Here is a 12,348-nt window from a genome sequence, read left to right on the forward strand (position 1 = left end):
TGTGTTTCCTCACGGATGGATAGGAACCAACGCACCTTCTGTGGTCGGAAGTGATGTGTCTGGACGGATGTTGAAAGAGTTGCGAGAGCGTAAAGTTCAAACAAAGATTGTTAAGGCGGAGCAAGATGTTTCATCAGGAGCCACTTCCGGGAACCCGGATCGCACGAGGGGGGGTCAAAATCCCCCTTTATGCAGAGCAGAGGCAGCGACTGCTCCATTGAAGTCTATGGGCATAGCTCAGAATTTCACCACATATGCTAAGGTCTTGGTTCTATAGACTTAGGAATGTGAATTTTGGGCACGTTTTCATGATCCTCAAACCCTTCTGAACATTTCAGGTACATTTTTAGCATTTTTGAGCATTCCAGTCTGGAGAAAATCAACCTTATATCAGGTGTGCGCCGGTTATTTATGCAGCTGCTGTTGGCCGGTTGCAACGTACGCTCGTCAATACGTCATCGACACGCCTCTTTATGCAGACAGGATTCGATCCCCATTTCGCGCCCATAGACATGAACTACGACGATGTATCTTGCTCCTCCTTAACAATCTTTGGTTCAAAGACAAGTTCAAGTGAAGTAGCGAGGAAACGAAATGGGTCGCAAAGTTACATTAGCAACGTGCTCACTGAATCAATGGGCCTTAGATTTTGAAGGGAACTTGTCAAGAATATTGAAAAGTATCGAAATAGCCAAGTCTAATGGAGCGAAATATAGACTGGGCTCAGAACTGGAGATTTGTGGGTATGGTTGTGCAGACCACTTTTATGAGTCGGACACGGTACTCCACTGTTTTGAGGTGCTTAGGGAACTTCTTGAATCACCAGTGACCCAAGATATAATTTGTGATGTAGGCATGCCCGTTATGCATCGCAATGTTCGTTACAATTGCAGAGTAATTTTTCTAAACAAGAAGATCCTTCTTATCCGTCCAAAAATTAACCTGGCAAATTATGGCAACCACCGTGAGTTACGCTGGTTTTCTCCTTGGACTCAGCCCAGGCATGTTGACGAGTATTATCTACCAAGGATGATCCGGGATGTCACTGATCAAGCATCTGTTCCATTTGGAGATTGTGTGCTCTCGACTGTTGACACATGTGTTGGCACTGAAATGTGTGCGGAAATGTGGGATCCGAAAAGCCCTCACATAGATATGGGTTTAGATGGTGTTGAAATCTTCACTAACGCCTCAGCCAGTAACCATGAGTTACGAAAGGCAAACCAGAGGGTGGATTTAGTCAAGTCCGCCACAAGTAAGAGTGGGGGTATTTACCTGTATGCCAATCAGAAGGGGTGTGATGGGGACCGGCTTTATTATGATGGATGTTGTTTGATTGCCATCAATGGAGACATTGTTGCCCAGGGACGTCAGTTTTCTTTGGATGATGTGGAGGTTTTGTGTGCCACTCTCGATCTGGAGGATGTCCGAAGCTATCGTGGAGAACATTGTCATCCACACATAGTTTACGATCACAAATCATACCATAGGGTAAATGTAGACTTTTCCCTTTCAGACTGTAAGGATATCTCCCTTCTCACACACCAGCCTGCTGAATGGCAGTTCCACAGCCCAGAGGAAGAGATCAGTCTTGGCCCTGCATGTTGGTTGTGGGACTATTTAAGGAGAAGTGGCCAGGCTGGTTTCCTCCTTCCTCTAAGTGGCGGAGTGGATAGTTCCTCTACTGCCTGTATTGTCTACTCAATGTGTGTGCTTGTGTGCAATGCTGTGAGGGACAACAATATCCAAGTGCTGCAGGATGTCCAGCGAGTGGTGGGTGATTTCACTTACAAACCAGAAGACCCTCGAGAGCTGTGCAAGCATCTCTTCACAACCTGTTATATGGCTAGTGAGAACTCCTCTGAAGATACCCGTGGTCGAGCTAGAGAGCTCGCAATGCAAATCGGCAGCAACCACGTGAATATCAACATTGACATGGCAGTGAAAGGCTTGCTGGGCATATTCTCCATTGTGACTGGAAGAATGCCACAGTTCCGCGCCAATGGGGGAAGTACTCGAGAGAACTTGGCGTTGCAGAATGTCCAGGCTCGCGTCAGAATGGTCCTTGCCTACCTTTTTGCCCAACTCAGTCTATGGGCCCATGGTAAACCTGGTGGTCTACTGGTTTTAGGCTCTGCCAACGTGGATGAAAGTTTGTCAGGCTACTTCACTAAGTATGATTGCTCCAGCGCTGATATCAATCCCATCGGAGGTATTAGTAAAATGGATCTGAAGAATTTCTTGCAGTATTGCACCGAACACTTCCAACTTTCTGCACTAAGGAGGATTCTGGCTGCGCCGCCTACAGCCGAGCTGGAGCCGCTGATGAATGGCCAGGTATCACAGACCGATGAGGCCGACATGGGCATGACCTACACAGAGCTGTCCGTTATAGGGAGGCTCAGAAAGATATCAAGATGTGGACCTTACAGCATGTTTTGCAAGCTGATTGAATTGTGGAGAGAGACTTGTTCCCCCTCTCAGGTGGCTATTAAAGTGAAGCATTTTTTCAGAATGTACTCTGTAAATAGACACAAAATGACCACAGTCACACCATCATATCATGCTGAGAGCTACAGCCCTGATGATAACCGCTTTGACCTGCGACCCTTTTTGTACAACATACAATGGTTGTGGCAATTCCGCAGAATCGACAACAAGGTATCTGATGTGGAGTTAGGATATGGATCAAACTTCTGATTTCAGTCTGTTTTCAACATAGACCTTTGACGCAGAGTGGATTGTATGGCCATATAATGAATATTCTCTATGAAATGTCCAGACCTGTCGTTACGTTTTCACTAATCTCAAACATTGTTTTTAAAACAAGAATAGTCCTGGTTATAGGTTTGTTGTTTCAGTGTAAACCTACTAAGTGCATTATCTGATACATAGCCTACTTTATGAGACTGTAATGTGAAACATGTGCATGTGTTTGTGACAGACTTTCTAGTAAAATTAAATAATTATTGAAATATTTTTTTGAAGTTCTATCAAAGATTCTACCGCAGCTTATTTTAAATCTTTGGTTTTGTCATGGTGGGGAACCAGAGACTTCAAAGATCTTAAGATGTTTATTGCAGCACTAGATAAATGACAAATCAATCCCAAGGCCCAGTAAATAAGATAATCTGAGTGATTTCTATCGTGCAGCTATTTTGACAATAAATCGGGTGTAATCACATGTGAAAACATGATTGTTCTTTATACAGTTGCCAATAAAAGCAGTTTGAGGTACTTTAAGGGTTAATTGAAATGTCTATCTTTTAATGTTTAATGCAAATGTGTAATGCATCTCTGCTTGACAAAGTGAAGAACAATACCGGTCTAGCAAAATGAGATACTGTATGTGAATGTGATTGCTCAGAATTTGTTAAATAAAATTCTTTAAAACTTATAGTCTAAGTCTATAATTCAATATAGTTTACTAAGAATGACATTAAACATCACTAATTTACACATTTTCAAAAGCAATTACAAAGTGTGTTTAAATAAAAATAGTTTAGTTTTATAAAAGCATGCACACATCCAAAACTTGTTAGGTGCCAGGCAAACTAGTTTTACAGAAAGGAAGGTCTGCACAATGACTCCGCAAAATATTTCATTTATTTTCACGAAAAGGGCAATGATTCCCCAGGCAGGCTATTTTTCTTCTCAAATATCAAAAAGTTGGTGGTCAGCAGTGCTTCGTCACTGATATGTGTAAATGTGATATGTGAAAGCAGGTGCTCTTTGGTATCAAGGGGATACTTCACGTCTTAAAATAGTTCCAAAGGAACACTGCTTTTTGTAGTTAAAAAGGCTTTTTAACTATAAAAAGCAGTGTGCCTTTGGAATTCTTTGGTTAGACGTAGCCTACACTCCTTAATGAAGCTTTACAAGTCAAACCAACTCTTTTTAAGGCTACTTTTATTTTTGCCTAGAGAAGAAAAGTGGAGAAAATGTCAAGGGATTGGTGCAATGGAGTGAAGATTGATGGAATTGGTGGCTTCTTAGATCAGGTGTGCTCAACTAACAATATCTCATATAGTTGGGCAGGTTAAAATCGTTTAAAAAAATAAGTTATAAGTTATATTTTGGGCTTTTCAGCCTTTAATGGACAGTACAGAGAAGAGTGGGAATGAAATGGAAAATGGGTTCAGGTAATGACCTCAGGCTAAATTGGAACATGGGTCCCTGTGGGCATCAGGCCTATGTAGTGCTAGACACCAGGGTTACTACTGCGCAATGGCATTCACAGTTAAGGGGAAGTGTTGGCCCTTGATGATTAATCGCAAATATGAGTCTCAGTCTATAGCCACACATAACTCAGGAAGAGCAGACCATCAAAGTCAAAAATCGCTGACAGTGGTCAAAACTAGCGGAAGTGCTCTCTGGGGTGGTAGACACTTAAACACTTGTAGAAGTGTCATCTGGATGGTAAACACTTGTGACAGTGTCCTTAGAGCAGTGTTTCTCAAAGTGTGGTCCGGGGACCACTGGTGGTCCGCAAGATATCCCAAGTGGTCCACGTGCAGACGTGGTAAAATATAATATAGATGAGTTGTTTGCAATATTGAACCAACTTGTATGTAGGCTAAATCCAAACAGTTCTGCAACACTGTCTATGTAAGATATGCCAGTTTAAATATGACTCCTCTGACACAATAAGCAAAGTGCAAAGACAATAAGCAAGGTGGTTCAGTGAGTAGGCCTATTGTGTAGACTAATATACTATTGAAGTAGGTCTGATCTTTTTTTTTTTAGCTAGGTTGTCCGTGCGCTTCTTTTTTATTGGTTAAGTGGTCCTTCGTCTGAAAAAGTTTGAAAAAACACTGCTTTAGAGAGGTCAAAATTACTGGAAGCCCCCTACTGACCACTAGGAAGAGTTACATTAAATGCCCACAAGGTCCCCTGTCCCCTGAATTAATTACAGTTTTTCCTGATTGCTTTGACCTGCTTCATGATCCACTTGGTCTTCATGAACACTTTGCACAGCAGAAGTTCACACCTTTTCATTGGGTTCACACATTTCTCACACCCTTTTGCAAAACAATTGTAAGGACCAGCCTTTTAGCTAAACCTTTTGCTTTTCTTAAGAATGCCTTTTGCAGTCAATTTACATCTGTGTGGGTACTTGCTGCATACCGTGCATCTGCATAGTTGTAGACTAAGAACTACACTGTAGCATAAAGTTATGATAACCACATGGGCCACACCCATCCCCCTCAGATAACAAGGATACAAGGAAGTTTATCGTCACATGCATATAGTTACTGGAAGTAAGAAATGCAGTGAAATTATGTCTGGTGTCAGCCTATTTGTGCATTTATGGGGGGGGGGGGTGCAGTAGAAGGGGTTTAGTAGATTAAGTGGCAAGGGCTGCATAAGAAAGGTGGGGGAGGATTGGGATTGGGCGGGGGGCACCAACAAGGAGCACCCAAGAGCAACCGGGGCAAGGAAAAACTCCCTAGGAAGAAACCTTGGGCAGATCCACGGCTCAAGGGGCTAACCCAACTGCCAGGGGTCTTGGTGTGTGTGTTGGGGGGCTAGGCAATCAAGGACATGGGAAGATAGATGGAGGAGAAATCAAAAATAATAAATAAAAAGTTCTATGGAGATGTGCAAAAGTTGGAGAAAGTCAGATATGTGTGTGTGTGTGTGTGTGTGTGTGTGTGTGTGTGTGTGTGTGTGTGTTTTGACGTGTGATGAAATAAGAAAATAAATAAAAGGTCTGTAGCATAGGGAGAGGGATGTAAAAGTGCTAAAAGTCATGTAGGTGTGTGTGTGTGGGGGGGGGGGGGGGGGGGGGGGGGGGGTCATGAGTGCTGAGGAGTGAATGAGTGCAAAGTCAGTATAGTGTGAGTTCAGAGTTGGGAAATGTTTGAGAGTGCTGAGGAGTGAATGTGTGCAAAGTCAGTATAGTGTGAGTTCAGAATTCGGATGGCCTGGGGATAAAAACTTCTCCTGAGTCTCTCAGTTCTGGCTTTGTGACTACATAGGCGTCTTCTTGATTTCAGCGGTAGGAATAATCCATTGTTAGGATGAGAAGAGTCCTTCAGAATCTTTTGGGCTCTTAGAAGTACTCTTCTGGAATAGATATCGTGTAGAGCAGGGAGTTGAGTTCTTATAGTACGTTCAGCTGAGCGCACTACTCTCTGCAGAGTACTACAATCTCTAACTGTGGAGTTCCCATACCAGGTGATGATGCTACCAGTTAGAACACTCTCAACCGCTGAAGTGTAGAAGGCCTTCATGATGGATGTAGAAACTTTGAATTTCCTTAGCTGACGAAGGAAGTAGAGTCGTTTCTGGACTTCTTCAGAACATATTGAGTGTTAACAGTCCATGTTAAGTCTTCAGTAATGTGGACACCAAGGTATTTAAAACTTGTGACTCTCTCTACAGGTTGCCCGCTGATCATTAGTGGGGTGTAACTGTAGTTCTGCTGCTGCCTTCTGTAATCCACTACCATTTCCTTGGTTTTAGTGATATTCAGTGTCAAGCTGTTAGATTGACACCACTGTGCCACCTCATCAACCTGATCCAAGTAGAGCTGTTCATTGTTGTTACTAATCAGGCCCAAGATCACTGTGTCATCTGCAAACTTGATGATGGAGGTATGACTACTGTTGGCTTTGCAGTCATGTGTGTAGATGTTGTACAGCAGTGGACTCAAAACACAGCCTTGGGGAGCACCAGTGCTGATGGTTAATGAGTCAGATGTCAGACCCCCCACTCTAACCACTTGTGAACGGTTGGTGAGGAAGTCAAATATCCAGTGACACAGGGTGGTGTTCAGTCCTAAGGCCTTCATCTTTGTGACCAAGGTGAGAGGTACTATCGTGTTGAATGCTGAACTAAAGTCAATGAACAGCATCCTCACATAATTCCCATTCCCCTCCTCCAGGTGAGTTAAGGTGGTGTGCATGAGGTTTGAGCTGGCATCCTCTGTAGACCTGTTGGCTCTGTAAGCAAATTGGAGGGGGTCGAAGGAGGCAGGGAGGGATGAGCAGATAATGTTTTTCACAAGCTTCTCAAAACACTTCATCACTGTAGACGTCAGGGCTACTGGGCGGTAGTCATTCAGACATGATGGACATTTGTTTTTCGGTACTGGAACAATAACAGACTGCTTGAGGCAAGTAGGAACTGTCTCTTGAGCCAATGATGTGTTAAAGATATAAGTGAACACAGGAGCTAACTGAGCAGCGCAGGATTTCAAAACCCTGTTAGAAATTCCATCTGGTCCAGCAGCTTTTTTACAATTAACCCTCCTAAAGGCATTGCTCACATCGACCTCAGAGACACAGAAAGGTGCATCCTCATTTGCTTCACATGCTGCAGCTAGTGCAAGATAGTCTGTGTTTTTCATGTCAAAGCGAGCATAAAAAGCATTAAGTTCATAAGGGAGGGCTTTACTCACATTCATCATAGGAGGGGACTTTCTTTCAAAGCCAGTGATGGTTCGGAGTCCTTTCCACACTCGTGCTGGATCACCCTCCAAGAAATCAGCTTCAACTTTGTCTCTATAGCGCCGCTTAGCATCTTTAATAGCTCTGCGTAAATAAGATGCTGCTTTGTAATCCGTCATATCCCCTGAAATAAGCCCAGCATTATAAGTCATGGTCCGTGTCTTTAATGCCGTTCTCACTTCTCTATCCACCCATGGCTTCTGGTTAGGGAAGCTTCGGATCTTTACAGTTGGGATGATGGAATCAGTTAGCATAACAAAGACTGATGAGTCGGGGGTGGCCCAAGTGAATGATAAAAGTAGAGGCTCTTGTCTTTGGTGCTCTCTCTTTTCTCTTGCCCTGGGGTTCTGACCTCTCAGCCCCCCTCTCTCTCTCCTTTCCTCCTCTATCTCTCTTTCTCTCTACCTCTTTCTTTATTTCTGGGATTGTACTGTTTTATCTGGTGTATCTGTTATCTCTAACTTGTTAGACTCTAACTTTTACCTCCTTAGTTTACCTCTGTGAGTTGGTTAAGTTTCCTTTGTTACTGTTTGCTACTTTGTTACTTTACTTTGTTACAGTAGACTATGTGAGTTTACTTTTACATTCAGCTGAAGTGATATTGATTACATTTACCTTTAAGGCTTAGTGCCAAATAAATAGTTCATTTACCTACCAATCGTATACTTCAATTCTCGTAGTATGCCATGCCATGCTCTTCCATAGCTGATAAACTAGTTACTTGGTAATTGAATGGTGATACAAATTAGTAATTAAACAGAGTCAGATTAATCGAGTTTGTAATAATAACAGTTACCAATTAACTCTTCACTGGTCTGTCCATTGTTCATACACGTGAAAAGGTGAGCGGCCAACGCAAACTCTCCCTTTGTGGGAAGCATGCTTTGTTTGGGCTGATTTCCCTTGCCTTGCAAAGTTACAGTTTTTCTCGATTGCTTTGACGTGCTTAAGGAAACTGGGATCCACTTGGTCTTCATGAACACTATCTTCACTATCTTTGCACAGCAGAAGTCATCTCTTGCGAATGTGTCCACACATTTTCACTGGGTTCACACATTTCTCAAACTCAAAAACCCCGAACTCTATTGACTTTCCCGTGCTAAACAAAAGGAAAACATCTTTTTACATGTGGTAGATTCCTTGCACAAGTCTGAATCTCTGATACACCTGTGTGAAACTCCTTTGCACAATTCTTCATTCAGCAATCATTCATTATCCATAAGAGATGCCATGCCTGTTCTATGTTGTTATTTGCAAGTAGGCTATGGATCTATGGCACATTTAAAGAAATTATTGTATAGCCTATTTGGCTAAGAAAACAGTACAAAAGGTGTTTACTGTAGGTCTATTTTGATGAAAAATGACAAGTAGTAGTCAATGAAATTTGTCTTGTCTAGGTGCTTACTGTCTTAAGTCTTACATGTCAATGACAGTTACATCTTGGGAGGAATGAATACAAAAGAAAAGGAAAGAATAGCAAAAATGCTAATTTTGAGAACTATTGCATTTTGTTGTCCAGTGTGTAATGATTGATTGAAGTCACACAGTGATTTGACGACAGGATGTGTTGTTTGAAGGCAAGATTTGCTTTTGCTGCCTGTTTTATGTGTTTTGAGAGAGTAACAGCCTTTTGCAAGTCATTTTGGCCAGAGTGCTTTTGTTCAGACACAGGTGTTTTGAGAAGGTGACACAAGCTGAAAAACTGTTTCAGTGCCCATTAAGGTGCCATCACAATGGTCTAAACTTGACTCAACTCTGGATGCCCTACAGAAAATGGTTCAGTTATGTGGTGCCCTCTATGCGTCCCCTCCAAAGGATGCTTTTTCCAGAGGAGGGGATGGGATGTGATGCTGTGTGGGGTACTCATACAAGTGAGAAAGCATTATGTGCTCACTGCTCAGTCAGATGAAGTGCCAAATTAGGAGCTTCTCTCAGGGCCATTCGAATATACAGACTGCTCTGCCACTTCTGATGTAGAGTCCCCCAGTGGATAAAATGTGAACTGTATGGTAAAGTGTGTCCCTGCATGTGGGAATGTGGGGAAGGTTCATAGTGTATTAGGTCCCTCTAGTGGAGAAAATCTGAAATGGCGCCACCTACAGTATGTGTCCTTGCAATGGGATAAACTTTTTACATGTCCCTTTCTGATGGGAAACAAAGGTGCCATCTTAAATAGTTAAATAGAGGGATGGTTTCTCTCCCGATGCTTTAAGACTGTTCAACACTCAGTACACACATTAAAAAGCACTTCTCATTGCTATTTATCGGCATGTTATAGGTTTTTATTGCACAAAATATTCAATTTATTGTAATTGCACTTATAATGAAATCATTGTGTCTGAAGAAAAAACATTCAAGAATGCCATTGTATTTGGTACATTGTACCATTGTTATTTTTGAATGTGTTTATACATTTATACATGGGCATTGTAAGGCCCATGGTATCTGGGCTTCTGGGACTGCAGCCCTAGATCTTAATTCTCAAAAACAAATATAATAATAGCTTGGATCTATTCATCTGTGATTTTGATAATGCATTAAAGCCCTTAAAATAATATGAGGGCTTTATTTTAAAATGGATCATGCATGGGCGACATCACTTCCACTAGCAGTACAGTATCATTCTTGATGATGCATTAGCATGTACTCTACAAAAGATAAGTGGTCAGGTCAAATGCATCCCAGGCCACCTCATCAAGTGGCTTGAGTGTTCAGTCATTGCATCTTAGTGGTATTTCACACTTGTAGTCATAGATCATAAACCATTCCAAATTGTAATTAAATAAAATTAATGGTTTTATTAAAATGACAAAATCACACAGATGGCTATATCCTACACACTCATATACATGTTGTACACAATTATTATCATCATAGTAATGTTGTTAATACATCCTCTTCAAAAATGTCAGAGTAAAAACACAAATATGTTAACTGTAGCACCAGATATAAAAGGATGACATAACCTGTGCAAACTCATTAAAGTGTTCTGTCAGGCCATCAAGGGATGTCGGAAAACAAGATGCAGAGTCCCTTTTTATGAGAATAGTGATGAAAAATGTCAAAGGTTTCATGAAACTGAGTAAAAAATGGCAGTGTGGAATCGATAGGAGGGAAATTAGTGGCCAGGTCTAGTGTGTCAAAGTAAAAACACCTCACCTGGCCTGGCAGGTTAAACAAAACACAGGGCTGATCGGTTTTCAGCGATTCTTACAAATGACTTCCAGGCTCAGAGCAGCACACACTTCATACATTTGGTCGTTTTCTCTTGGCTAAGGAGGCCGAGCTGACTGGTTGCCACCTTGTCAATCAGTTTCCAAAAGTCTGAAAACTTGACTCCGCCTCCGTCCTCCACACCCATCTCTTGTAGAATCGTGCTCATGCCCTCGCCCTCACCTGTGGTCTGGGATGATGAAATTATACACTCATGTTCACCATGGCTGACAGAGAAGAATTCCCGCTAAGTGTTTACTACATATCTCAAGAATGCTATTATTTTCTGAATGGACGGTGTTACGTTTTGGACGTTTATAGTTGGATTCTTCTAGGTAGATATTCATAGCTTTTTCACAATCTCAATCTTTTACAATTTACCAATTTTATTAGTTTCTGCCTGGTAAATGAATGTACACAACCATTCTTACTGAAGTAGCTAGTTGTTTACCATTCTTATGAAAAAATAGATACCAAGACCAATATAGACCAATGTAAGGCCAGATGTTGGATATTGCAATATTTGCATTGTTCTAAACCAAAATACACATCATTGTACAAATCAAAATCAAAATCAACTGTACAAATTACAAAAAACAAAAATAAATCCAGGTTTGAGACAGTGCTTACCTTGACCACGTTTGGCAACTGGTTGCTCAAAAGGCCCTGAAACTCTTCCACTTTTAGGGTGGGGCTGTTATCAGCTGAGGCATCATGAAACTTGCTGACCAGTGTGTAGAGGGCCTGTTCCAAGTCTGAGTACTAAAGAGGAAGATCATTTTGATTTTTAGTAAATCATCAGAATGGTAAAGCTTTTATAAAGCACTTAGAACCTACTCATACTGAAAATGATCTTAGGCATACTAATACTACTTCAGTAACGTAAAAACAACAGGGACTTATTTGAAGTCGCCACACCTGTGTCATGCACTGTTTACACACTGCTGTGCAGTATTTACTTTTAAGGTGTTGCTGAGAAAACAGTTTGGCCTGTAATTTTCTTCCCTTATTCAAACCAGGCAAGGGAGGATTATCATTTACTTTTATTTGGCTTTTATTTAAATTGATATTTACCATCAATTAGGCTACATTATCGGCGTGAATGGTGTATGTAGGCTACGACTGGGTCGAAATGTATCTTATTTTAGTCTATTCAGACACTATCTCTCTCTATAGTCACCGTATATATTTTCATGAGAAGCCACCAGTAGCTAAGGTTCCCACTTTAAGCTCTTGCCTGCAGGGATTTGATTGATTCCCCGTGCTTTCCATTTATGCGCACTGACGGCCACAGACATTGCAAAATGCTTGGGTTATGCACATCAAGATGTTGAACAATTAGACAATAGAAATAACTTTCACGAGTTGTCATATTCAACAATGGCGACATTAACAACTTTCTCTCAGTCATCTTATACGAAATATTGCGCATAGCCTATTCCAGATTTTAAGTTCAGCTACATGGCACTGCAGTGGGAGCAACTACAGCCAGGATAATTGCCGAACATGTAGAGTTGGGTAGTCTAGTTTACGTAGCCTACACCAGAACGTTAAGTACAATGATTCCTGAAATCACTCTTAAATCAACTGCTGACAACACTTATTAAGGCCTCATAGGCTATTTGAAACAGATTGTTTTTCTCAATAATAAATCACACAAAAATACGCACTCGCCAAAAAC

General features: G+C 41.5%; 1 protein-coding gene across 1 annotated transcript; it reads left to right on the forward strand.

Annotated features, from left to right (window-relative positions):
* Positions 1–8: 8 nt before the first annotated feature.
* On the forward strand, positions 9–3,397 carry nadsyn1 (NAD synthetase 1). The gene is made up of 2 exons (XM_042106547.1): positions 9–94; positions 556–3,397. The coding sequence occupies exon 2, from the start codon at positions 595–597 to the stop codon at positions 2,698–2,700; it is 2,106 nt and encodes a 701-aa protein (XP_041962481.1). The 5' UTR covers positions 9–94; positions 556–594; the 3' UTR covers positions 2,701–3,397.
* Positions 3,398–12,348: the final 8,951 nt, after the last annotated feature.

This window comes from Alosa sapidissima, chromosome 10 (assembly GCF_018492685.1).
Source record: "Alosa sapidissima isolate fAloSap1 chromosome 10, fAloSap1.pri, whole genome shotgun sequence".
Lineage (NCBI taxonomy): Eukaryota > Metazoa > Chordata > Actinopteri > Clupeiformes > Clupeidae > Alosa > Alosa sapidissima.

Bases quoted from the DNA above. Each gene is read 5' to 3' on its own strand.
- nadsyn1 (XM_042106547.1), top strand. From the start codon at position 595: ATGGGTCGCAAAGTTACATTAGCAACGTGCTCACTGAATCAATGGGCC.